General features: G+C 40.3%; 1 protein-coding gene across 1 annotated transcript in view; it reads right to left on the reverse strand.

The window, feature by feature from the left end:
* SYTL2 (synaptotagmin like 2) overlaps positions 1-26,617 on the reverse strand; it is a 67,363-nt gene that overhangs the window by 11,347 nt on the left and 29,399 nt on the right. Inside the window, exons 5-14 of the mRNA XM_067466217.1 lie at positions 25,240-25,342; positions 23,252-24,136; positions 16,970-20,881; positions 13,621-13,722; positions 13,178-13,231; positions 11,151-11,198; positions 8,118-8,212; positions 4,839-4,958; positions 2,572-2,741; positions 704-806 (exon numbers count right to left, since the gene is read on the reverse strand). Of these exons, the coding sequence (XP_067322318.1) occupies positions 704-806; positions 2,572-2,741; positions 4,839-4,958; positions 8,118-8,212; positions 11,151-11,198; positions 13,178-13,231; positions 13,621-13,722; positions 16,970-20,881; positions 23,252-24,136; positions 25,240-25,342 (5,592 nt within the window). The remainder of the gene's footprint in view (positions 1-703; positions 807-2,571; positions 2,742-4,838; positions 4,959-8,117; positions 8,213-11,150; positions 11,199-13,177; positions 13,232-13,620; positions 13,723-16,969; positions 20,882-23,251; positions 24,137-25,239; positions 25,343-26,617) is intronic.

The following is a 26,617-nucleotide window of genomic DNA, read 5'->3' on the forward strand; positions in this document are numbered from 1 at the left end:
TAAACAAGTGCCTTGTTGGAACAAACTAGGAAGCAAGGGTTGCTTGAGCATCCAGTCTTCCGGAAGCAGACAAAAATAGTGACAATTATTCCCCAATTAATTACAAGTGTCTGCATTGAGTGCCTTCTTGGTGGTTCTTCTAGACCAAGCATGGGCAAACTTCGGCCCTCCAGGTGTTTGGAGTACAACTCCAACAATTTTTAACAGCCTACCGGTAGGTTGTTAGGAATTGTGGGAGCTGAACTCCAAAACATCTGGAGGGCTGAAGTTTGCCCATGCCTGATTTACTGTATAACAATAACAATGATAGCTATTATTAGCACTTAGTATTCCTATCCTACTTTTTTCTCCCAAGGAAGACTCAAACTGGCTAACACTAAAAATCTTAACAATGTGTAAAGTGATATCCAAAGCATATAATCATTAAAATAGAATTAACTATAGTACTATTAAAATACATAATTAAAGCCAGCTAAAAGTTAGCTGCCGCCAATGGGGCTATATCTCCACTGTTCTGTTAGGTGAACGTTTCTTTCATCCCTTCCACACATTTAGAGGGTTTTTTTCCTCATTTTTTTCACATTTCAAAAAATTTGGGATTCCTGCTAACTCATAGAAACCTCCCTCTTCTGTACAATAATTTTGACTATTTAAGAAAAGGCATATCCCAAACATCAAAAAGAGAGTGACTAATGCAAGTTACCCGTAATATCTCATTGTAAACAGGGTTCAGTGTTTTCTTCTTCACAGTTGTCTTTCTTTTGCCCAGTTTGTACTTCTCTGGTAGCAAGTAACTCTTCACATACCTATTGGAAAAAGTTTAACAACCACTGAGTCAGGTGACATATTGTTTTAATATAAAATGGATATGTTCAGTGAAGACCAAGAGCAAAATAAAATATTTTTGGCTGTAGTAGAAACAGAAGTCTACTTCACAGAAGAATCAGAAGAAGGATTCCTGGAGGAGGAGTTATAAGTATTTCGTGTTATATTTCATAACCTACAAGATATATAACATACAAGTTATAAAACTTAACTAGTAACTTACTAGAGCCAACCATTTCATGTTGGTGGTGCACATTTTAGACATGTATCGTTTCGTGACACAGTAATTTTGCTAGCAATCTAGAAGTTAAACCAACTTCTTCATAAGAGATCAGGCACATACATACATTATAATACATACATTATAATTATAATAATGAAATATATGGTGACACAACATGACCTACAAAACCCTTTACTGTTCCGGTCCAGCGTATCTGTCCGAACGTATCTCCCTCTACATCCCACCCCGGAATCTGAGATCATCTGGGGAGGCCCTGCTCTCGACCCCATCGCTATCACAAGTGAGGCTGGTGGGGACGAGGAGCAGGGCCTTCTCAGTGGTGGCCCCCCACCTGTGGAACTCACTCCCGGGGGATATCGGGGCATCAACATCCCTCCTTGCCTTCAGGAGGAAGGTAAAGACATGGTTGTGGGACCAGGCCTTTGGGCATCCTGACAATTAGATATGGAAACCAGATGGATAGGACCGACAATTGTGAAATTGGAATTTAAACTATGAGACTGTGAAACGCTGACCATCAATGAGGTTTGTATTGGTTTTATTGCTTTTATTGCTTTTACTGGTTTTATGGTTGTTTTTGCCGATAATAATTATTGTTTTCTGTTAATTGTTGTTATTGCTAAAATTACTGTTTTGTTAACTGATGTTATTGTCCTTTGCTGTTATGTAATGCGGGCATCGAATTGTGCCTTGCTTTTGTAAGCCGCCCTGAATCCCCCCCGGGGTGAGAAGGGCGGGGTAGAAGCAACCGAAATAAATAAATAAATAATAAATCTCATTAAAACTTTGTTGGCGCACATAAAAATCAGTTGGTGAGTGTGTTAACTGAAAAATGCAAAGCACAAAGCTGATTGGTTACCGGCAACAGCATTGTTTATCCATTCTTCGAACAAATAGTTCAACCTGTTACCATGAAGCTAGCTGAGCCTGGGAGTTTCGGCAACAGTTACATGTTTAGGTTTCGCTGTGAAAAGAGGTTACCAAGTCAGATTGCATTTTGTAAGATCTTTCACAAGGACACCTAAGGATCATTTGAATCTCTCTCAAACAACCGTGTGTGAGTCAATGCAACTGTTCACATGACTGTATATATGTTGCTCTGCATAACAAAGAGCAAACATCTTATTCTTTACTGATCATCTGTGTGGCATATCTTTTCCCTAGCAAGGCAGTGTGTGGATTGGTAAAGAAGTGAACTATGCATTATTTTCATTCCGCCACAAACTTTTCATTTATATTTTCAAAAATATATAATTTGTAAGATCATTTCCAAGATTTCTGTCATTTCTCATTATACTTGTGCAACACACACTGAAGCCGACGCACTAATGTGTCACAACACACAGTTTGGAAAGTTCTGAACTAGAGGTTTGGAAAGTTTTGGAAGTATTTCAAGAAAGAAAGTACAAGGGTTAGCATACATTGAAAATGACTTGAAAACACACAGCAGCAAAGACAACAACAACAGAATACAAAAGAGCACAGCTTCCATCTATACTTACGGGTCTGAACGTTGCTTCTTCACATCTGCAATTGCCAAGTCCTTGCCTTGAGCAATAAAAATATGGAACTCTTTCAGCTGATCCACATAATCAATGGCAAACTGGATATTGCCTTTCACATCCACATTGCCAAAATCTCCACTGTAGACACTCATCACACTGGTGCTCACCTGCAAATCCCACACAGCAGAGCAAAACAACTTTAAAACAATTTCTTTCTCCATTAAAAAAAACTTAGGATATAAATAAATCTAAGTATAGGATAGAGGTTCACCTCTGTATTGCCCAAAGCTGCAAAGTATGATTCTGATGTCATCTACTAAAAGATAACTTTCACACTTAGATTATGCATGCTTGTTTACAAACAAATCATTAATAGAAGCCATGCAAAGAATAATTTCATACAATGAGTTGAACAGAATATTTTTACCTAATTCTCCCTATAATCTATTAACAAATTTCCCTTCAACTTTTCTGTCTGCAAACGAAACTACTTGTAAACTTGCACTGTTAAGATATAAAACTATTGATAGCATTCATATCCATCACAGCGTTTAGTGATGTCAGAGTATCAGTTGTCTTACATTGTCATCTCATTCTTCGAAAGGAGTTGCTAGTATTCCCCTTTGAAATATTTACAGAAACAACTGAGGATTACAGGAAAACAAGCAAATACTATTTTGGACATTAGATTTTCCACAAAAAAATCTAATTCCCAAAAGTGGCTAAGAAGGTAGTCTTATTTCCACTCCTATGTCCAAACCAACTGGGGCAAAACCTAAATGTTTCTTTCCTTTAATATATAATACAGATTGAGAATCCTTTTCTGAAATCCCAATATCCATAAAAATAATAATAATACTAATAATAAACTTTATTTATACCCCGCCATCATCTCCCCCAACGAGGACTCGGGGCGGCTTACATGAGGCCAAGCCCAAAATGATCAGAAATGATAGCACATGTCTTGAGGAAATGACACACGACACCTTGCTTTTGATGGTTCAATGTATAACAAACTTTGTTCCATGCAAAAAATGATTATAAAATTGATATTCAGGTGATGTGGATAAGGTGTACATGAAACACACATGAATTTCATGTTAAGACTTGGGTCCAAGAAAACTTGTGAAAAGGTAAAGGTTTCCCCTTGACATTAAGTCTAATCGTGTCTGACTCTGGGGGGTGGTGCTCATCTCCATTTCTAAGCTGAAGAGCCGGCATTGTCCGTAGATGCCTCCAAGGTCATGTGGCCAGCATGACTGCATGGAACGCCATTATCTTCCTGCAGAAGTGGTACTTATTGATCTACTCACATTTGCATGTTTTCAGACTGCTAGGTTGGCAGGAGCTCACCCCGCTTCACGGATTCAAACTGCCGACCTTTCGGTCAGCAAGTTCTGAAGCTCAGCAGTTTAACCCACTGTGCCACTTATTGTGTACTTTAATGCAAATACAAGTTATTTTAAAAAATCCAAATTTCTTGAGTATTTCATATAAGGGATACACTTCTTGTACCAACAAGCATGAAAAGCTTCCAGAAGCTCCAAAAGTGTTGGTAAGCAAGGTCAGGCATCCAGTTTTCAGTGCAAGAATTAATTCTGTGCACTTTATTTAGAAGTTTCTGTGCACTTTATTTAGAAGTTAATTTGGGCCCCTGGGAGTCATCCTTGGGCACTGCCAAGTTTGCTGGGGAAACACCTTTTGTGTTGATTTAATATTACAAAATAAGGTTATTTTTTGCAATTTGCTGGCAGAACTCTGGCAAACAGATGCTACACCATCATGTTTTGGGGAGGAAGTTTGACCCCAAGAAGTCAAGAAATGACCAAAATCCCCCCTCAAGTAAGATTTTGAGAATAATGAGCAAAAATGACTCATTAATTCCCCTAAGATAATAGCTAAGGCACTGAAATATATAAAGACAGTCCACAATTGTGGATTTCACTTTTGCAGATTTGATATAAATCTTGGAATCTCTCGGTTCTCCGGTGCGGTTCTATAGCCAGCTTCTGCTGGAAGTTAACCACCAAATCATACTGTAAACAAATCCATTTTTACCCTGCTTTCTCCCAATAATATAGTTTCAAGTGCACCATTAAAAGCCATTTTAAAATCTGACTGCAGATATATATCTGAGTGTTATCATTTCCGTCAGTCATCAAGTGTAACAACACCAAACAGAGGCTCTGCTATCCCTGCAAAGGTTACAGACGCAAGACGATTAGTAAGAGCAGTGTTATTAATGTAGGCTTTTGTTTACATACAGAAGACAAGGACGCCAAGCCAGAAGAGCCACTAAGATTGGTTAGCGAGCTGGGGCTCTTCTTGATCCTGCCAAGTGGGTAACTGCTGTCTGATGCTGTGTCTGTCTCTCTGTCATCACTCTACAAGATATTGCACAAAGAGAGAAAATGAATACAAGTCTGTGCAAGGGGTTGGGAAGAAAAACAGCCCTGCGGCGCACTTCCAGGGAGGTGACTTGCCAAGGTTTGCAGCCCTGGGATGCAGCACTGTAGGACAAATGGTTAACGAAAGCTTTAGGTGGCATGCCTATGTTGCATGCAGGCAATACTTTTACAAAGATAGAGAGAATTATAAAGAAATTAAGCAGAACGACAAGTCCGTGTTCCATGCGTTCACTGGCAACAGCATCGCTCGTCCATTCTTCGAACAAATGGTTCAACCTCTTACCATTACTTCCTTTAGTACTACATCACACTAGAGAATGAATCCACTTCAAACCTGGTTTCTGTGTCCTGCAGAATTCTGGGGTTTGTAGTTTAATGAGGCTGTTAAAGGCTCCTCCCTAAACTACAAACCCCAGAATCCTGCAGGAGGAAAAACTGGATTTAAAGTGGATTCATCCCCTAGTGTGATGAGGTCCTTATTTAGGTATTGTAGAGTGCATCTTAATGCAGTTCAACACCATTTAACTGTTATGGCTCAATGCAGTGGAATTATAGGCTGTTGTAGTTTTATTTTTGCTACCAAATTCTTCTGATGCATCACCAAACGACAAATCCCATGATTTCATAGCATTGACCCATTGCTATGGTCAACTGAATTGATCCTGCAGTGTAAATACACCCATTATCTACTATACTCCTAGCAAAGACCCAATCTATATGGTCACTGCCAACACTTTACATTCAGTAACCCTGGTGCTACGTCCCATACTGTCATTGCCAACTGGGATGTATATCTCTGCATTGATTATTTGAGCAAGAAATGATTGAGGAACTGATTCAGAGTTTTGATTCCTTGAACTCTTTTGATTCAGGTTTATAGCAAGAGACTAATATGCAGACTTGTGAAAGCTGCTTAACGCAAAACAAAAGAGAGCAGTTGAGTCCAAAATTGGAAGAAACAAGGAAGATTGGTTCTAGTTAAGCTGCTGCGGGACTGTATAACAATCATCACAATTTCATGCTTTTATTTCTCATTTTAAGGCTGAATTAAATTTTAACTCTCATAGTAAAACCAATGTTGCAAGAAGCAGGCTGGATAGATTCAGAATTTCCTTGGAACGATGGTAATAAGGAATCACTTGCTTAACCCGCTGCTCGAATCCATATTCTTCATTATGCACCAAGCAAAACATTATAGGAATAGACTTGTATGAGACAAAAAGTAAACATTTCACCAAATGATTGTGGGGCTTATCCAGGATAAAGCAGGTTCCCAACTGTTTTCTTATTATATTCTTCCACACTCTGCCTGAAGTCATTCAATTGAAATATAGCATACAACACCTGGTATCCCTTAGTAGGTCTTCTGGACTTAGAAAAGTTTCTAATTTTGGACGATAATTCCCCAAATCCTCCAACAGCATAGGAGAGACAGCCCAAAAATGTGCTGTATGTTCTAGTCAGAATATGGAGAAAATGGACCAAAGCCAGATCTTCTCAGTAAATATGTGCATTCAAGTCAACTGCCAACTTATTACGATCCCCTACATTTGATAGGATTTTCTTAGACAAGACATCTCAGAGGTGGTTTTTAGTTCTTTCCTATGAAATATAGCTTATGATTCCAGGTATCTGTTGGCAGTTTCCCATCCAAGTACAAACCAGTGCTGATCCTGCTTAGCTTTGAAGAAACATTCACATAAATAAAACCCACTAGGCTTTCAACAAGTTGCTGTACAGCAGTGGTTCCCAACCTGTGGTCTGTGGACCACCAGTGGTCCCCAAGAACAAAGATATGGGCTGCAGCCTCACCATTATTATACCATTGCCTCAAAACCATGGGGCAATGAGAGTGACTGGTCTTGCAAAACCCTCTTATAGTGCCGAGCCAAAGGGGAAGTTGGGTGGAAAGAGACCGACTCCCCACAAAAGATTATTACTACCACATCAGCTGTAGATTATTAAATATGGTTTTCTGTGGATGACCAGATGGCAACTACTGGATGGCATATGTTCTGTATCAGAAACTAGAGCTGATGTGGTCTATCCAATGCAATTTTTTGAATCAGCACCCCAAATAACCAAACCAAAACTAAAGTTGACCAAAAACCGATACGTAACCCTTGTGGTATTAATGTTGGAGAGTGGTCCCTGGTCAAAGAAGGTTGGGAACCACTGCTGTACAGGTAACGTAACAGCTGGGACCAAAGATTAGTTCAGTGTATTGTTGAAGGCTTTCATGGCCGGAATTACTGGGTTGTTGTAGGTTTTATGGGCTGTATGGCCATGTTCTAGAAGCATTCTCTCCTGACGTTTCACCTGCATCTATGACAAGCATTCTCTGAGGATGCTTGCCATAGATGTAGGTGAAACGTCAGGAGAGAATGCTTCCAGAACATGGCCATATAGCCCAAAAAACCTACAACAACCCAAAGTTTAGTTCATTCAGGACTGGAATTTACTTTGGGGGTTATTCTGCCTAGAATCCCACTGGCATTGGTAGCCACCACTAGTTGATGGTTTTGGGGAGTTGTATTCCAAAACAGTAACTTTTCTGTTCAGAATCCATATTAAGACATTTTAATACTTCTTGCTTAATAATCTTCAGAACTGAACCAGAGACGAACTACTGAATCTGCTCAACCAGGAGCAGAATATCATGAGGATGATGCCAGGAATCTTCTCAAGCCATGGATACTTTGTTATCAACAGGTATGTCAACAATTATTATTTATATATATAATCTTTCCAGAGATACAAAATGTTGCATAGTCAAGGACCGCACTGTTAAGTGTGTGAGAGACTTTTGTGACAGTGATGGAAGTACAATAAATTGTGGACTGTGTGAAAAAAACAAACAATGATTATATTATCATCTGGGATGAACAAAAAAATCACCTAATGGTTAACTACGACATGGTACATTACATGTATAATCTTATCACAACATAATTCAGCACTTCATAAAACAGAATTCCTCAAGACTCCCTCCTGGCTTACCCTCATAAATGCCCATTTATCTTAAATCTATATTCTTACTGCTTTCTGTTTTCAGCAGGTCAGCACTCCCTTAAAACAAATTTAAAGCAGACTTTTTGATAAATAAACGAAAGAAAGAAACCAGCAAACACTTGCCTCATCCTGCGTAAATGCTGGGACCGATTTACTCATCTGTTTGACTTTTTCCGGATGCGAGAATTTGTTATCAGGGAAAGAAGGTGCTGTGGAAACTAAAGAGCAGCAAATTAATATTTTAGCAAAGTAATTAAGAGTCTATGACAGGAAAAGAGTGAGTCATAAAATGCCTCAAAAACACATTTGCATGCATAAAAACCATCAACGTGCAAGACGTACTCGCTATGAGCAGCAACACACACTACAAGAAAGCTGCAGCAACGGATGCAGTAACGGCCTGAAGACTTTCTTTTCTTTGCTTCCAGATACCTATGAAGAGCAATTTCTTATTTCTCCCTGAAAACGAGACATTTGGACCTTTCTGCTCCTGATGCAGGTTTTGTTTCCCCGTTAAACACTACTCATAAGCACAGAGAGGCTACAACGTTAAATTGGAAGTGACTATATTTAACTAGATTGCCAATGATTATGAAGGAAACCTTATTTTATTTGACTTGATATATACATACAGCCTCTATTCGTTAAGCAGCTGAGAGGGGAAAGAAAGGGGCCTCAGGCTATTAGGAATTGTGGGAGTTGAAGTCCACACACCCCTGGAGGAATGAAGTTTGCCCATGCCTGCTCTATATCCACGGGACCAATACTTGCAGTTCCATTTATCCAAAATATGTCATCTCTAGGTATTTTAGGGCCTCCAACACAATTCTATGGCATCCATGGTCTGAAGGTCTTCTCTCCAATAGGGTTCACTATTGTCCCCTGCAAATACAGGGTCATACTGTACAGTCCACCTACAAGGTGTACTATCAAGTATACAAATATATCTTACCTACAGTCACCACACTGTCCAATACATCTCCCCGTATGCTTGATTCCAGACCCAACATACAGAATCCTAGAGTTGGAAGAGACTACAAAGGCCCTCAAGTCCATCGGCTCTAGTAATACACAAGGGTATATTCTACATATAGGGATGAACATGAGGAAGAACTTCCTGTGAGAGCTGTTCAGCAGTGGAACTCTCTGCCCAGGAGTGTGGTAGTGGCTCCTTCTTTGGAGGCTTTTAAACAGAGGCTGGATGGTTATCTGTCAGGGGTGCTTTGAGTGCGATTTTCCTGCTCCTTGGCAGGGGGTTGGACTGGATGGCCCACAAGGTCTCTTCCAACTCAAGGTGACTGGATGGTCATCTGTCAGGGGTGCTTTGAGTGCAATTTTCCTGCTTCTTGGCTGGGGGTAGGACTGGATGGCCCACAAGTTCTCTTCCAACTAAAGGTGGCTGGATGGTCATCTGTCAGGGGTGCTTTGAGTGCGATTTTCCTGCTTCTTGGCTGGGGGTAGGACTGGATGGCCCACAAGGTCTCTTCCAACTCAAGGTGGCTGGATGGTCATCTGTCAAGGGTGCTTTGAGTGCAATTTTCCTGCTTCTTGGCAGGGGGTAGGACTGGATGGCCCACAAGGTCTCTTCCAACTCAAGGTGGCTGGATGGTCATCTGTCAGGGGTGCTTTGAGTGTGATTTTCCTGCTTCTTGGCAGGGGGTAGGATTGGATGGCCCACAAGGTCTCTTCCAACTCAAGGTGGCTGGATAGTCATCTGTCAAGGGTGCTTTGAGTGCAATTTTCCTGCTTCTTGGCTGGGGGTAGGACTGGATGGCCCACAAGGTCTCTTCCAACTCAAGGTGGCTGGATGGTCATCTGTCAAGGGTGCTTTGAGTGCAATTTTCCTGCTTCTTGGCAGGGGGTAGGACTGGATGGCCCACAAGGTCTCTTCCAACTCAAGGTGGCTGGATGGTCATCTGTCAGGGGTGCTTTGAGTGTGATTTTCCTGCTTCTTGGCAGGGGGTAGGATTGGATGGCCCACAAGGTCTCTTCCAACTCAAGGTGGCTGGATAGTCATCTGTCAAGGGTGCTTTGAGTGCAATTTTCCTGCTTCTTGGCAGGGGGTAGAACTGGATGGCCCACAAGGTCTCTTCCAACTAAAGGTGGCTGGGTGGTCATCTGTCAGGGGTGCTTTGAGTGCAATTTTCCTGCTTCTTGGCAGGGGGTTGGACTGTATGGCCCATGAGGTCTCTTCCAACTCAATGATTCTATGATTCTAATTTGTTTACAATGTTGGTGTAAAGTTTGTTTAGTGCTGATGGTAGACATGGTACCTTCATCTCCAAATTCTATTTCAGTCTTGGCCTACAAGAGCAGATTTTAAACAAAAACGTTAAGAACCATAAGGAAATGGCAAAGAGGGGCATTGCATGGAAGGAAAAGTCCATCTTCTCTTGAGAAGTGGGCAGAAACACTTCAGTGAGTTACTCTTGTTCTGAAGCCAAAGCTTCCATTGGCAGGAGCTGAGCCAATCCAGTCTACCAATCTTATGAAGGTTCCTCAGAAGTTAATGGACTCTACTTCTCTGGAGATCTATAAAAAGTGTTGTCTAGATTCTTGCATGACAGGATCTTTGTGGCCCCCAACATGGCCTTTGTAATCCCTTCCATGACTCTATGTGCCTCTGTACAAAAGCATGGACATCTCAGAATCTTTAGTGAGGGATTACTACACTGGAAAGAGGTTGGGCAATACAACCCTTGGAGTTGTTTCCAACTTAACAATGTTATGGTTCTGCAAGTGCTGCACCACCTCTGAAGTATCAGCAATAGGGGGTACCTTCTACTCTCCCTAGTTCCATCACTATGGCTATTTTACTATTTCCTTGCCATTTTTCTTTCCACCATGGCTTTCCAGGGATGCTTTCTATCAAAAAGGTTAAGGTGGAAAGAGCCACAGAAACTTTTCCAACTGCTCCTCTGTGCAAAACAGTGCACAATGACTTTGGCTACAAAAAGCAAATGGAATCACACTTCACATTTCAATACGCGTGAGCTGTCAGCAGTGCCACGTTAGTAGTAGTTTGACTAGACACAAACTGCAGGACAAGAACAGACTTCAGACGTATTATTGGTTAGTTGATATCACATATATATAGAAAGTGTGAAGTTACAAAACCTTTTAGCCTCTATGAGCAGGAAGGGTCTTAGTACTCACTTCCTGGGGCGTTTTCATTTGTTTCGTGTGGTTCATCTAATTTCCGGTCTGGTCAAGATTGGGACATTAAAGAATACACTGTCACTCTCAACAGTGCAGACACTGTGCAGGCTTTAATTACAGATGAAACATATACTTTGCCTGTCCCATTTCAAGTATTCCCTGCCGCTTTCATCACAATCTTTTCATAACTATGTCACACAACTCTATAATCTTCTCAGATGACATAAGATTATCATGGGGCCACCCATAGGTAGGAAAGAACTTAATTTGACTCCCAGTAGTAAGTAACATTTATGGGAATCTTGAGAATGAACCAAACCCAGTATCTGGTGAGCATTTGTAAATATTTGCTGACTGGTTTGCATTTTTGGTTGTTAATTGCTATCAAGTCAGCTTCAGTTTATGGAAACCCTACAAATGAGAGACATCCAAGGTTCTGTTCTGCACTTTACCCACATCCCCGGCCCTCTTATATCTGTGCAGTAGGCACAGTGGCGCAATGGGTTAAACCCTTGTGCTGGCAGGACTGAAGACCAACAGGTCCAAGGTTCAAATCCAGAGAGAGCACGGATGAGCTCCCTCGGTCAACTCCAGCTCCCCATGCAGGGACACAAGAGAAGCCTCCCACAAGGATGGTAAAAACATCAAACATCATCCGGGCATCCCCTGGGTGATGTCCCTGCAGACAGCCAATTCTCTCATACCAGAAGCAACTTGCAGTTTCTCAAGTAGCTCCTGACATGGAAAAAAAAGTAGGCTTTGGGAATAAATAGCTCCAGATCCCACCCAGACCATCAGGCAGGACCATGCTTGAACCTTATCCACTCCCAGTTGTATTAGCCCAGCCCTCTCCTAGCTGTCGAGGCCCACTCTGGAATTTTGGCAACTTAACTTGCCAATGGAAATTAGTATTGAATTGACTTTTAATTTTAAATATGTACAACTTATATAGTACTAGCCGGCCCCTGCCACGCGTTGCTGTGGCCAAGTCTGTGTATATGTTTTGTGTGTGTGTATATATATATATTTGTGTATATATGTATGTTTGTGTATATATATGTGGTTTTAAACATGCATTGTAATGTATTTTTTGGGCTTTTAAGTCTCTTCCACTGTGTTTTTCAGTGTTTTTATGAGTGATGGCCACTCGTTGGCCTGATCGGTGTATTGTGTCCAAATTTGGTGTCAATTTGTCCAGTGGTTTGTGAGTTATGTTAATTCCACAAACTAACATTACATTTTTATTTATATAGTTTTTATTATTCTATTATTATTTTATTATTTATATTATTATATAATTATCATTCTATTATTCTATGTTATTGTTTTTGTTGTTATTATTATTATTATTATTATTATTATTATTATATTTCTATGATCCTCTGTGCATGCTCAGGAACAGTAGCCTAGCTTTGCAGTGCTGGATTTCTAATTATTATTATTATTATATTAATATTATTAATAATAATTTTAATGTATTTTTTGGCTTTTGAAGTCCCTTCTGTTGTGTTTCCAGTATTTTTATGAGTGATGGTCACTCATAGGCTTGAGAGGTATATTGTATCCAAATTTGGTGTCATTTTGCCCAGTGGTTTTTGATTTATGTTAATCCCACAAACAAACAAACATTACATTTTATTTATATAGATTATGTTTTTGTTTCTGCTTTATAATGTTTACTCTGTATGTTTTTATGTCAGTAATTGCAATGCTTTACCTATGTTGGAAACCGCCCGAGTCACCTCGGGGAGATAGAGTGATATACAAATAAAAGTTTTGTTATGATTTATTATGATGGATTATGATGAATATATTTAATGGGCAGTCTTTATACTCAGCCAAAAAACCCATAAAAACATTATCCAAAATCCCAAGATGAATGTTATCCAAAGTCATGTCACACGTTAACTATGTAAAAATCTGGCTATTGTAGAAAGGGAATGGAAAAGCATGTCACGGTGGAAAATTCACACAACTATCAAAGCACAAAGTCACATCCATGCAGCCACAAAGAAAATAGTTACCATCTTCCGCACTAAGCACTAAGTCTCCCCTTGGAAGGTTTACGTTTCCTTTATCTGTGCAAGGGAGAAAATTGTGATATAGTTAGACATTTCAGTGGTTCAGGAGATCACTGCGGACTCACAACAGAAACCTCTAGAGACGGAAAAAAGATGGAACTTGGAAGGAACAACAGAGTCAAATGCACAGAATATACCTTTACTATGAAGCATTCAAGGTAAAGTAAATGCATCCTAAAAATTGGTCATTTATCGGGCAGTTTATCGAAGTATTAGATGCAAGGAACAACAGGGTTTGACTAAGTCAAAGGTGACATTTAGAAAAGGACTCTTTGTAAGCAATTTCACAAAACAGAGAAAGCGCCTTTTAATACCTAGAATTCAGAATATTTTTAAAAGAGAAACCATGAAGGACATGGAAGATGTCAGGCAAACTTTTTGCTCACTTGATGTGGCTGATGGTATGTCCTCTAGACTTTTGGAAGGAGCTTGCTTATTTGAACTCCTTTGCAAAGCATCCATAACTGGGTTTAGTCCTTCTTCCGAACCTGTTTCAAGACAAAACACATGAATACTGCACAACGCACAAACTTTTCTCTCAAGTAAACATAGCCTAAGTCTTCCCCAGGTTCCTCCAACTAAGTCCTACAAAAAACATGGAACTGCCATCAAAAAATCAGCTCAACATCACATCTCCTCCATAACATCTCCTATAACTCAGATCCTGTCGTGATGCCATTGACACAGCACAGTTCCCTTCTTAAAATCATCCTTCGCCATAGCAAAGGAGAGAAGAACCCAAAGACAACTGCTAGACCTGATTTAAAGTTGAGTCTCAGTGAGTCAACTTTAATCAGACTTACATAAGTGTTGATGTAACATCCTTGGCCTAATGAAATTAGCATGGGATTTGGGCAAGTGTGGGATTATACAGATCTCCAAACATTGCTGGTTTGCTACAAGTACAAACTGGTTAGGACTCCAAGAATTATAATCCAACAATACCAGAAGGTAACAAGATATAGGCCAGTGCCATCAAAGCATGGCATGAATTGTGCAAGCAGTTACGTCAGGAGAGAATGCTTCTGGAACATGGCCATACAGCCCGGAAAACCCACAACCACCCAGTTATGGAAATGTTAATCCAACCATGACCTGCCATTTTTTACAGAGTGTTCTGTCAATTGTATATTTCTTGTAATATGTCATTCCACCCTCCTAAAAGGTTTTGTCTTTCCCAAAGGGACAAATGTACACAACATGTATAAAACTGACTCCAGAATTATAATAAAACTTCTGCAGAGAGACAAGTATATGCATATACTAGCCGTCCCCTGCCACATGTTGCTGTGGCCCAATCTGTGTATATGTGGTTTGTGCATATATATGTGTGTATAAACGTAAAGGCTGTCCCTGACATTAAGTCCAGTCATGTCTGACTCTGGGGTGTGGTGCTCATCTCCATTTCTAAGCTGAAGAGACACCTCCATAGACACCTCCAAGGTCATGCGGCCGGCATGATTGCATGGAGCGCCGTTACCTTCCTGCCGGAGCGGTACCTATTGATCTACTCACATTTGCATGTTTTTGAACTGCTAGGTTGGCAGAAGCTAGGGCTGACAGCGGAAGCTCACGCCGCTCCCCGGAATCGAACCTGTGACCTTTCGGTCAACAAGCTCAGCAGCTCAGCACTTTAACCTACTGCGCCATGTGTCTGTATATATTTGTGTATGTGTATATATGTGGTTTTGCGCATGAATTGTAATGTATTTTTTTATTTTTGGCTTTTTAGGTCTCTTCCATTGTGTTTTCAGTGTTTTATGAGTATTTTGATCATTGGCCTGATAAGTGTATTGTGTCCAAATTTGGTGTCAATTCAGCCAGTGGTTTTTGAATTATGTTAATTCCACAAGCAAACATTACATTTTTATTTATATAGATTGGAGAACCTTGCCCCAAACTGTATTTGTTATGTTTTGCTGCAGAAATCCTTGCTCCTAAAGTGAATGAGTTCTGCTTTTCTAAACTGAAGACATTCTTTCACTTAAAAAGCAGTTTGGGATCATGATGGATGGGAAGATTAGCATATGCAAGTCGCAATGACACTCTCATCTGCTGGCAAACAGAGCTTGAAAAGTATAGTGGGATCCAATATTGATATCTGAATCTCCCTTTCTTCCTTATATTGGGAGAAAGGCAGGATTTAAAAAAAATCCCCAGGGATGTCCAGGACTGCTGCTGTTTTGAAATAATGAGTCCCAAGTTATTAGAGCATAGAAAGTGTACCTCTTTTGAACTACAACTCCAAGAATTGCACATTAATAGAGAAATTCTGGGCATCGTGGTCCCGAAAGCAACTTTTTATGTCTTTGCAATTGTATACAGGAACATAGCACAGAACACTCTCCACTTTGGGGTGGAGGAGGTTAAGGGGCACAGGACTCCCACAAAAGTGGAAAGAAGGCAAATATAAACCCACTACAGGCAGTCCCTGAATCACAAACATCCAATTTACAAATGACTCACAGTGAAGAACAGGAATGAGACAAATCTACTCTTGGAAGGGAAATTCACTCCTGGAGGAGTTATTATTGTGGGAAAAAGGTGTCTCCGCTGAAGCTTTATCACCATTTTTTTCCAAACCAAGCCAAATTTTTTCAAAATCCAATTATCACAGCGACAGAAAATGAGTGAAATCTTGTGAACAGGGGCACAGACAGCAAAACAAAACACCACAGGATTGTTAACCCTTCCTGCTATCCAAAGCTAATATGGATGAAGTTACACTTTAAAAATGTATCCGTGCCAACTTACAAACAAGTTCAAGTTAAGAACAAACCTATTGAACCTATCTTGTTTGTAACTTGGGAACTGGCTATATTTTTTTACCTGAGAGAACATCCTTCTGGGAATCTCTAGGTCCTCCAGGTTGAGGCCCTTTCCACACAGCTAAATAAACTCCCACATTTTCTGCTTTGAACTGGAATATATGGCAGTGTGGATTCTGGGTTCTAAAATAGTAGTAATAATAATAACAACAACAACAACAACTTTATTTTTGTACCCCGCCTCCATCTCCCCGAAGGGACTCGGGGCGGCTTACATATGCCACAATGTGCCTAAGACATAAAATAAAACACATAATAAAATAAAAGATAAAACCAATACCATATAAAACAATGATTTAAACTCAAAACAGTGCCCAATAACCTATCGTGAGAACTGTCATAAAACATGGCCAACCATAACCAGGAACAAGGGAATAGGATAGTGCAAGTTGTAGCTCATGAACTAGGACATGGGACAAAAGTGCAATATATGGCTGTGTGGAAGGGCTCTGAATCCATGATCAACTCCTATTGAAGGTTCACCATTGAATCCTTATGGGGCAACCTAGAGAAGTGTTCTCTCTAAGAATCTCTTATGTTTTCTAGCATAACTCCAAAGTCAACGTCTGATGGAAGGTGACCATAGATTTGCCCCAGAGCATATATATTTCCTAGAGATAAAATATTAATCAAAACCACAAATAATCAAAAGTTTAACCCACAAACGTGGAAGGCCAACTGTAACGTGCCATAAGGAGCACTAAAGTATATTAAAAAAATTAATCTCCCATGTGTGACATATAACCATCCTTCAATCAGAGATAATATGTCCCAATATCCAACTGCCTTAAATGTTATCCAAATATTTGGCCTTGGAGACTAATGTTCCACATTCATATGGTTCTCTACATTTGTAAACAAATGCATATAAATACCCAGGACATTAAAAGAATTCAAAAGTGCTCACGGATTCTACTTCTTTGGATTCGCACAAAGGAATTGCCGTTTTCATCGGAATGATCTGATCTAAAGCTCCTGGCATCTTCTTCACTTTCATCAGCATTTGGGTGAGCACGAAAGAGCTCCATATTACTTGTTTCAGGAGAATGTTCATATTGTAAAAGTGGGGTGCTTGACCTCTGGGATCCAGGCATTACTGTCACTATTTCGTTTCCATCATCTAAGGAAGCACTTGTCCTGGAGACCCTTTCTTCTCTCTTTCTTTCATACTTCTCTCCCTCATTTGTCTGCAAATTGGTGGGAGGACCTTCCCCCTTTTCCACAAGTTGGTCTCCAGTTGATGCAATATTAACCTGGACAGTTTTCTGGAAAACCATAATCCTTTCAGGGATGACAGTTTGGCTATCTTGTTTGAAAGATTTGCCCCTGAGTGGTATTTTAACCTCAGTGCGATAGTTACTTGACTCACTGGATGTTGGCATTTTTACAGATGAGCTTTCTAACTGAGATGTTGAGTCATCAGAAACTTCGACGGATGGTTGTGAAGCAACGTCAGAACTTTCACTAAGCAACTTTCCTAAGATAGCTTTGAATATAGCATCGTCTTTTACTGGTACTGTAGATTTTACTACAGTTTCATCTGCTTCTTGGGGACGGTCCATGCTTTCTAAACCACGACTAGCCTGGATGCTCGCCTTTATTTTGTCATCTAAACTTCCCAGCTGAACAAGTGGCATCTGCTCTTCAAGCAGTTTCTGGAAGCCAGAATTAAATTCTCCTGGCTTCAGCTTGGGTGGAACAACAGTTCTGTTTACAGATTCATTAACTTCTTGACAAACCAAATCTACATCCTGGTTAGGTTCCCTCTCTGATTGCACTACAGTGTTGACATCTATGTTTTTCTGGTTGTTGGGCAGGATTTCAGAATCTTCCTTGAGCAATGTTTGGAAGTTCACTTGATATCCCACCTGTCTGGAACGGGAGGGAGCAGTAGCCTTTTCTACTGTTTCAATTATTTCTTGACGATGTGTTCCATCTTTTCCAAAAATTGATTGCATACTCTGACTTGAGAATAATGGGGCATTCGTTGATTGAAGGACCGCTTTGTCTTCTGAATGCTCTTCAAGCAGTTTTCTTAAATTGGCTCTAAATGCTGCAGGATCATATGGATTTGACTTAACAGTGTTTGCCACTGTCTCTGCCACATCCTCAGTTTGACTGTCAATGGCATACCTTTCAGCTTCTACATTTTTCTGGTTTGTTGAAGGCAACAAAATATTGACCTCTTTGGTTGGTTCACTTGGTACCACAGCAAAGCCAATGGCGCCATCTCCACGTGTGTCTGTGCTTTTCCCAGATGCCTCAACGGTGGAAACTTGAAGAGGACTGACCATTTGAGGTGAGGCAGGAACAGTTTTTTCAGCCACTTTCTCAAAATACCTTGGTTGGTCCTCTTTGGGAAGGTTGCCAATTTGTGATTTTAGAATATGCTCAGTAGCAGGTGAAATGCAAGGCGTTTCTGTTGATTCTTTAAGAAGGAAGATCAGTCTGGCATTCAAATTGTTGCATTTTCTGGTTGATGGGGCCTTGATTCCTGTAACTGTCTCGGAAACCTCTTCAGCAGGTGAGACTGCGCTCTTCTGAGCAGCAAGAGAAGCATCAGGAAGTATCAGTTTGGGTGTGGGAATCTGAAAGGCTTCTTTCCGAGAAGGAATATAATCTTGATGAATTCTACCTTCTTCCATGTTAGAAGCTCTCTTGTGTACTGAGCCCAATTTTTCCATTGCTGTAGGCAAATTCCCAGTGCTCGTTTTAGATTCAAAAGATTGACCTTTTGGCAAGTCATGCTTTTGCACAACTCCTTCCGTTCCCTGTGGACTTCCCACTCTTCCGTTTCCACTCTTGTTTTGACCACCATGGCTGAGTTCCATCATCTTGTTAAAAAAACGGCTCTTCTCTGGTAGAGAAACAGCTTGTTCAGAAACATCCTCCATCACTGGATGTGTGGGAGATGTTTTCACATCTGAGACTTCCCTTAGCAATCTTTCTAAGTTCACGTTGAAGGCATCAGCATCAAATTTCGATGGGACCAGAGTTCTGTTGACAGTCTCTACAACTTCACTTGATGTAAAGCCAACTTTTCTATCTAAACTCCCATTTGGACCAACATCTACTGATGGAGACATATCTGGCTGTTCTACTTCTTCTGAGAATACCCTGCTTCTTTCTAAAACATTTTGGGGTGAAACTTTTGCATTTGGTTCCTCCACCCTTTTTTCTCTGAGGATTGTTTTCTGTTGTTTCCCTTCCCAAACTGCCTGGCTATTTTCTGCATTAACTTCCTTTATATCATCTGATTCTCTCTGGTAACTTTCTGTGCTGCTATTTCTACTCCTGGGAGTAGCTGGCTTTACCTTTCCCACTTCTGCACCACTTACTGGCTTAACTCCTGCACCCCAAAAGCTTCTTAGGTTTTGAAATTGTGAAGGGCTGAGCATCTCTGCCTTGGACTCCTCATCTATTTTTTCCTTTAAAGAATGGATTTTAAAGTGAGGGTTCTGTTGCTGGTCACCAGCCTGTAAACCTCCTCCATGGTCTTTAGAAAAAGATACTTTATTGTCTCTCAGATGCCAATTCTTTCCACCCATCTGTTCTACAAATTCATTGTTCTTCTGTTCACTTGGAAGCTTTTGGGCAGAAACATCAACAAGACGGCTTCTTTTAGAATTATCATTTGGGTTTGGTTTCAATTTTCCTGAAGACAACCTGAAGTCATTATTTTTAGGTTCAGAATCACTGTCACTTAATTCAACTTTTCGGAAAGTAACTATACTGTATTTGCTTTGTTCATTGTCCGATTCACCCGTGACATAGCCTGAAGATCCACTCATCGGTTTGGTTCTATTGGATCCCTTTTTATCATCCAGTATTGTTTTACTCACAGTTTTACTTCCATTTACTACATCTTCCTTATTTGTAGACTTTGGGGTAGCTTTCTCTCCTTCCCAAAAGGCCCTGATGTCCTTGATTCTTTTTTTATCTTCCATCAAAGATGATTTTCTTAATTCTTGTTCCTGCACAAGAAAAGGATTATTCCTATTGGTAGGTTGCATGATTTCCCCATCTAGAAATTCAGACCATTTTCCTTCAAACTTTTCAGGTTGATACTCTTCCCAAGGAGACTTAACATTCCTCTCTCCATCAGCATATGCAGGTGTGTCATTTTTCCCTTTTGTTGTTTTGACAGGAGAATCAACCCTCTTCAAACCCAGTTTCATGTTTTTGTCTCGAAATGCATCCAGTTCTCTGCGTGAAGGATTTTCCATTTCTGTTTTGGGCTCATCTCCCATAAATCTTCCATTAGTCTTGTCTGTACCCTTATCAATGCTCTGGATTTGTGTTTTCACACTGGGGTGAACATCTTGCCCATGGTTGCCAGAGCCTCTGACCTCTTCTGGTCTGCTTTGACTCCAGTCTTTTTGTTCTCTTACCAACAGGCTCCTTGGACTTCCTCCATTTTTTGCAAATGATACTGGGTGTGGTTGGTTTATAATTTTGTGGAAGTTATAGTCTTTATTAGTTGGTGTTTCTGTTTCACGTGTGGAAGAATCTTGGTTGAATACAATGGTACTTAATCTGTTATCGTCTCTTGGCAACACTCTTGGCTTGGGCACCTCCATCTCTTCTTCGAGTTGTTTCTCTTGAGGGCTTAACAAAACTGTTTCGGTACCATCAGAACTGGAACTTCTTTCAAACCAGTCTAAAACTTTTGATATAGATTCATCGGCTGCCTTCAAGACCTCGGCAGCATGTTTGTCAGGTTTAGGAGTGGTTTTAGCACTCTGACCCTCAACAAGTGCCGGCTTACCTTGTTCGGGGTCTGCAGAGCCCACTTGTGGTGCCTGAGGCAGCTGTTGGCCTAGAAGAGACAGAGTCAATTTTAGCTGCAAAAAATTGTATATGATCAAGACATTTTGAGAAAAATTGCTTTGTTTAAACATTTATAATTTATTATTATTACATTTATTATTTTACTCTATTTATTATTATTATTATTATTATTATTATTACATTCAGTATTTTACTCTATGATTTTTATTACATTTATTATTTTACAGTATTTATTGTTATTTTATTTTATTATTACTGATATTATTACATTTAGTATTTTACTCTATTATTATTATTATTACATTTATTATTTTACTTTATTTATTATTAGTGTTATTATTACATTTAGTATTTTACTCTATTTCTTCTTATTATTGTTGCACTCAGACCAGGAAAAGCCCTCTGACTTTAAACACCACACAGTTGAGTAAAAACGCAATCCGTTTATAGAAGATAATTAAAAAGCAGTAAAGTAAAAAGCACTTTAAAGGAATAGGTAAATCCAATTAGGTAGGAAGATAAGCCGGAACAAAATAGTCCAGGGAATTAGTCCATCAAAGTCCATGAAAAACCAAGGCAGAAACGTCTATAAAAAAATCCAAGAAACCAGGAAACATTAATCCAAGGTAAGTGAATACAAAATCATAGAATCCAATAATCAAAACCATGAAACAAAGGCACTTTAAACATGAATCTTTTCCAAGCAAAGCTTCCAAGAAACAGGAATGAGATCTTGACTTAATTCCAGGACTACTTGGGACTTTTATCTCCTTGTTAGCTATGTCCCAAGTGCTCAGAAATTGGTTTTGCTTTAGCTTTGAATCTTTCTTTCTCTGAGCCTGGCAGAATGCTGAAGCCACTGCTCTGCTCTTCTGTTTTGACTAACCACCTCCCGTCTATCTATTTGCTCATTAATTTCTGCAACTGGGCCAGGTGCGGAGCTGTTCTCAAGCTCCAAATCATGGGAATTCTCTGGTAGCAATTCAGAGAGCACACCATCATCCCCACACCCCTCAGGGACATTCTCATGAGAAACTACACTTTGAACAGGGATTTCCTGGTCATTCACTGCATCAATATCATTGACCAGACCATTACCTTCTTGAAACTCATTGTCTTCACTCCCCACATCTACAGCACCCTTGTCCTTAAACACAATCACAGGCTGAGCTCCAACAATTATTATTATTATTACATTTAGTATTTTACTCTATTTATTATTATTATTATTATTATTATTATTATTATTACATTTATTATTTCATGTAAATATTCAAAAACATTTAACCTTCTGGTGCCTCAATTAATGTAATTTTATTAGTATGTATTTTATTTTGAAATTTACCAGTAGCTGCTACATTTCCCACCCTTGGCTTATACTTGAGTTTTCCCAGTTTTCCCAGTTTTTGTGGTAAAATTAGGTGCCTCAGCTTATATGCAGGTCGGCTTATACTTGAGTATATACGGTAACTTTAAAATCTTTTTCTTATTGTACATTCCTGCTTAAAAAAAACCCCAAATATGATGGCAAAATGGAAAAAAAATCTCAATTCAAATTCCTCATATAAAAGGTTGCAAAGAGACAGAGCCCTGAGATGCAGCTTTGTTTCTCTTACAGTTTTCAGGTACAGATGAAAGAGGTAAACATTTGTCTAAAGAAAGTTCAGACTGAAAGGCAAACCATGGTTTTACAGAGTATAAAAACTACAGCAAACTATGGTTTGCCCTTAACAGAGGAAGAAAAAGAAAGGAATTGGAGCAGGAAAACGGTGCAGTTCTTCAATCCTGGCATGTGCTTCCAAAGGATACAAAGGGCATGATTAGATTTCAGACTTTTCCTTAAGGAGTTGTACTTACCCATGATATAATATTCTAACCCAGTAAAGGTTTAATAACCTACAATTTTTTCCTAGTCAACTCATCAAAACAACAAACAATGAGGTGACCAGAAAGAATCTAAAGAAGTGATATTAACCCAGTAAATATGTTTTTGTTGTTCATTCGTTCAGTCGTCTCCGACTCTTCGTGACCTCATGGACCAGCCCACGCCAGAGCTCCCTGTCGGCCGTCACCACCCCCAGCTCCTTCAAGGTCAGTCCAGTCACCTCATGGATGCCATCCATCCATCTTGCCCTTGGTCGGCCCCTCTTCCTAAATATGTAATAGCCTGCAATTTGTTTCTAGTCCATTCATCAAAACAACAAACAACAAAATGACCAGCAAGTATCTAATGAAATGATGTTAATAAATGGCAAATGGTATTGGTTAGTATTTGAAATAATCAATGTTAGATGCTAAAGCGACAGCATAGTGCCAGATGCAAAACAGCCAAACAGGGCTACTCAAAGCCAAAACATTTAATAGTTGTCAACAAATGGGGCCACCCTATAATTCTTACCAGATGTGCTTTTGGATACTCTGTCTGGCTCAGGGCTCAGATGTTTAGTTTTGACTTGTATGTCAACAGTTTGTTCTTCCCCAGGACTGGGAAGGACTTTGCCGGACATTTTGCTTGGAAGTATGGGCTCCACATTGGGGCTTTGGATGGACGGTGAAGGATCTGATGGAAGATCTGAACTGTGAGTGCCATAAGAGCCTGGAGCGGTTTCTTCTTCTTGGGACACTCCTCCGTCCTCAACGTTGCCATTTAGAGCTGGAAAAGGGGACTGAGGCAGCTTTGCTGGCGGAGATGCCCCACGCTGAAGTTCATCTAAGTCGCACACAGCATTGTCATTGGCTTTGACATGATCAGAGTCTAACAATGTGAATTCCCCGGTTTCTTTGCCCTCTTGCAACTCAAGGCTTTGTGGACGTTCTTTCCTACTTACGCTGGAGGAGAACCTGACCTGCTTGAGTCTTTCAAGTGAGTTTTGTGAGTATCCTTCCAGTTCTCCATCAGGAGAAGCCTCCTTCTCCGCAACGCCTTCAAGGATAGCTGTGGCCGGCAATCCGCTTTTACTGGAGGGGTCCAAAGTTTGGTTCATACGGAGCACTTCTGAATCGGTGGAGCTTGAACTTGAATTGCGTTTCAAGATGCCTCTCGGAGGCGTCCCTTGACCGTTTGCTGGCTTGATCCTTTTCGACGATTTGGAAAAGGAATCCTCGCTTGTCAAGCTGACGTCCGACGTCTTGTGGATGTTCTTCCGGGCTTTGGGCACCGGAGGCTTTCCTGCCGGTCGTTGCAACTCACCCGGTTCTGTGGGATCCTGCTCTGGCCCTTCTACCCTGCTGTGGTTTGTTAAGTTTACCCTGGGACGATTTTCTACTGAAGGCAAATGCGTGTCTGCAAGACAAGACAGGCACATAAAGAGAAGGGTAAAACACAAACGACAAATAAAAAGGAACAAACAAGCCAACATGCAACTAAATATAAGGAATAAGTATGTCTTTGTGGAAGAAGGAAGAAGCTTGCTTGTTAGGGGATGCAATACAAGGGAACATAGAGCTTCAAGTCATTTGTTAGCCTGATAAGCCATTTAACACAAGGAAGACTATTACTTTGTGCTGTAGGTCTTGTGTGTGTCCTTGTGCTTTGCATGTTTATTTTTTATTATATTTATAGCCCGCCCTTCTCACCCCTTTGGGGACTCAGAGCAACTCACATATATAGGCAGCGATTCCATGATCATACATCAAGTAAAATAAACATATACATTAAAATAATCACTTTTTTTTGTCATGTCAGGAGCAAGTCACTTCTGGTGTGAGAAAATTGGCCGTCTGCAAGGATGTTGCCTAGGGGACGCCTGGATGATTTGATGTTTTTATCATCCTTGTGGGAGGCTTCTCTCATGCCCCCACATGAAGAGCTGGAGCTGATAGAGGGAGCTCATCCGCCTCTCCCCGGATTCGAACCTGTGACCTGTCAATCTTCAGTCCTGCCGGCACAGGGGTTTAACCCACTGCGCCACCGGGGGCTCCTTCTTCTGGAATTAAAAGGAGGAAAAACCTCTCAGAAGGAAGCTCTAGAGTTTGGGAGCCACCATCAAGAAGTCCCCGTATCAGAAAGTTTTGTCAAATTTTCCCTAACTTTTCGGTGCACCACTGATAACACTATGTAACAAAATTTGAATTTTTTCTTCTTCCTGGTTTGAAAGTGTTAATTCCTATTTAATTGTAAGGTACTTACTTTGAAAGCAGTTGCTATACTCCATTAACTTCATTTTTGTGGCTGGCACAAACTATATTGAATTGGTTGAGACTCAATGAGATATTCATTGGAAAAAACTATAGCAAAATATGTGCTGCAGGCTGTCCCACAAAAATAAAGTTTTTTGCAGTTTAATAAAAGTTCTCCATGTTTTATGATAGAACCAATTAGGAAATGACATTTATAACCCAGAAGCAAAACTCGTGTCACACACTGTAATTAAAACAATATTTCACCTCTGTCCAATCCTCCTGATAAACGAGCCACTCCATTTTCAGGTTGCCCACTTTTTGCGTTATCTTCTGTGACTGTTGAGTCATTAAATGGATTTTTCCTTTGCTGAAACAAATTAAATGTTTAGTTTAATATTACGTGTTCAAAAAAGTGATGATCAAGAAAACACATAATTCACAGAAAAAGAGGAAGAGTAATCATGTACGGCAAAGATGGGCAACAGTGGCTCACCAATTTTTTTCCCCATAATCCCCAACCACTGACTACGGTTGACTGAAATTGTAGGGCAGAAAGATTTGAAAGATACCAGAGTTGCCCACCTCTGATTTAAAGGGACATAAGGAAAATTAAACAACCATATTTCAAACATTGGACTGTTGTTGTCAAAGGCTTTCATGGCCAGAATCATTGCGTTTTCCGGGCTGTATGTCCATGTTCCAGAAGCATTCTCTCCTGACATTTCACCCATATCTACGGCAGACATCCTGAGAGGTTGTGAGGTCTCTTGGAAACTAGGCAAGTGGGGTTTATATATCCATGGAATAATGTCCAGGGTGGGAGAAAGAACTCTTGTCTGCTAAAAGCAAGTGCGAATATTGCCACTGACCACCTTGATTAGCATGAAAAAGCTTTGCAGCTTCAAAGGCTAGCTGCTTCTGGGGAATCCTTTGTTGGGAGGTGTTAGTTGTCCCTGATTTTTTCCTGTCTGGAATTCCCCTGTTATCTGAGTGTTGTTCTTTATTTGCTGTCCTGATTTTAGCATTTTTAATACAGGTAGCCAGATATTAAATAGCTTTAAAATGGGATGACAAAGAATCGATAGGGATTGTCCCTCTTAAATCTGTCCAGTTCCAGGGTGGGTCATCTTGCAAGACAGAAATATTTCAACAGAAAGCCTAATGCTTTACAACATTTAGTGGGTTTTTAAATTTCATTTCATAAAAAATAATGCTATTTGTTAAGGTGGGTTGAGAATCCATCATCCGTAGAACATCATGTCTTAATGTGGTGTTATGATTTGAGTGTTTCAACTCTAGTGACAATGGTTCAAATCACTGCTTGGCCATGGAAACCCACTAGGAACCTATGCTTTGACAACACTTTAACTGCCATGGCTCTACACCAGGTATGGGCAAACCCTTGGGCTCTTTTCTCAGGCCCTTCTCTTTCTCACCATCCTGTCTGTCTGTCTGTCCTTCCTTCCTTCTGTCCATCTCTCTTTCATAGAATCATAGAATCAAAGAGTTGGAAGAGACCTCATGGGCCATCCAGTCCAACCCCCTGCCAAGAAGCAGGAATATTGCATTCAAATCACCCCTGACAGATGGCCATCCAGCCTCTGCTTAAAAGCTTCCAAAGAAGGAGCCTCCACCACACTCC

This window comes from Anolis sagrei, chromosome 3, assembly GCF_037176765.1.
Source record: "Anolis sagrei isolate rAnoSag1 chromosome 3, rAnoSag1.mat, whole genome shotgun sequence".
NCBI classification, from domain to species: Eukaryota; Metazoa; Chordata; class Lepidosauria; order Squamata; family Dactyloidae; genus Anolis; species Anolis sagrei.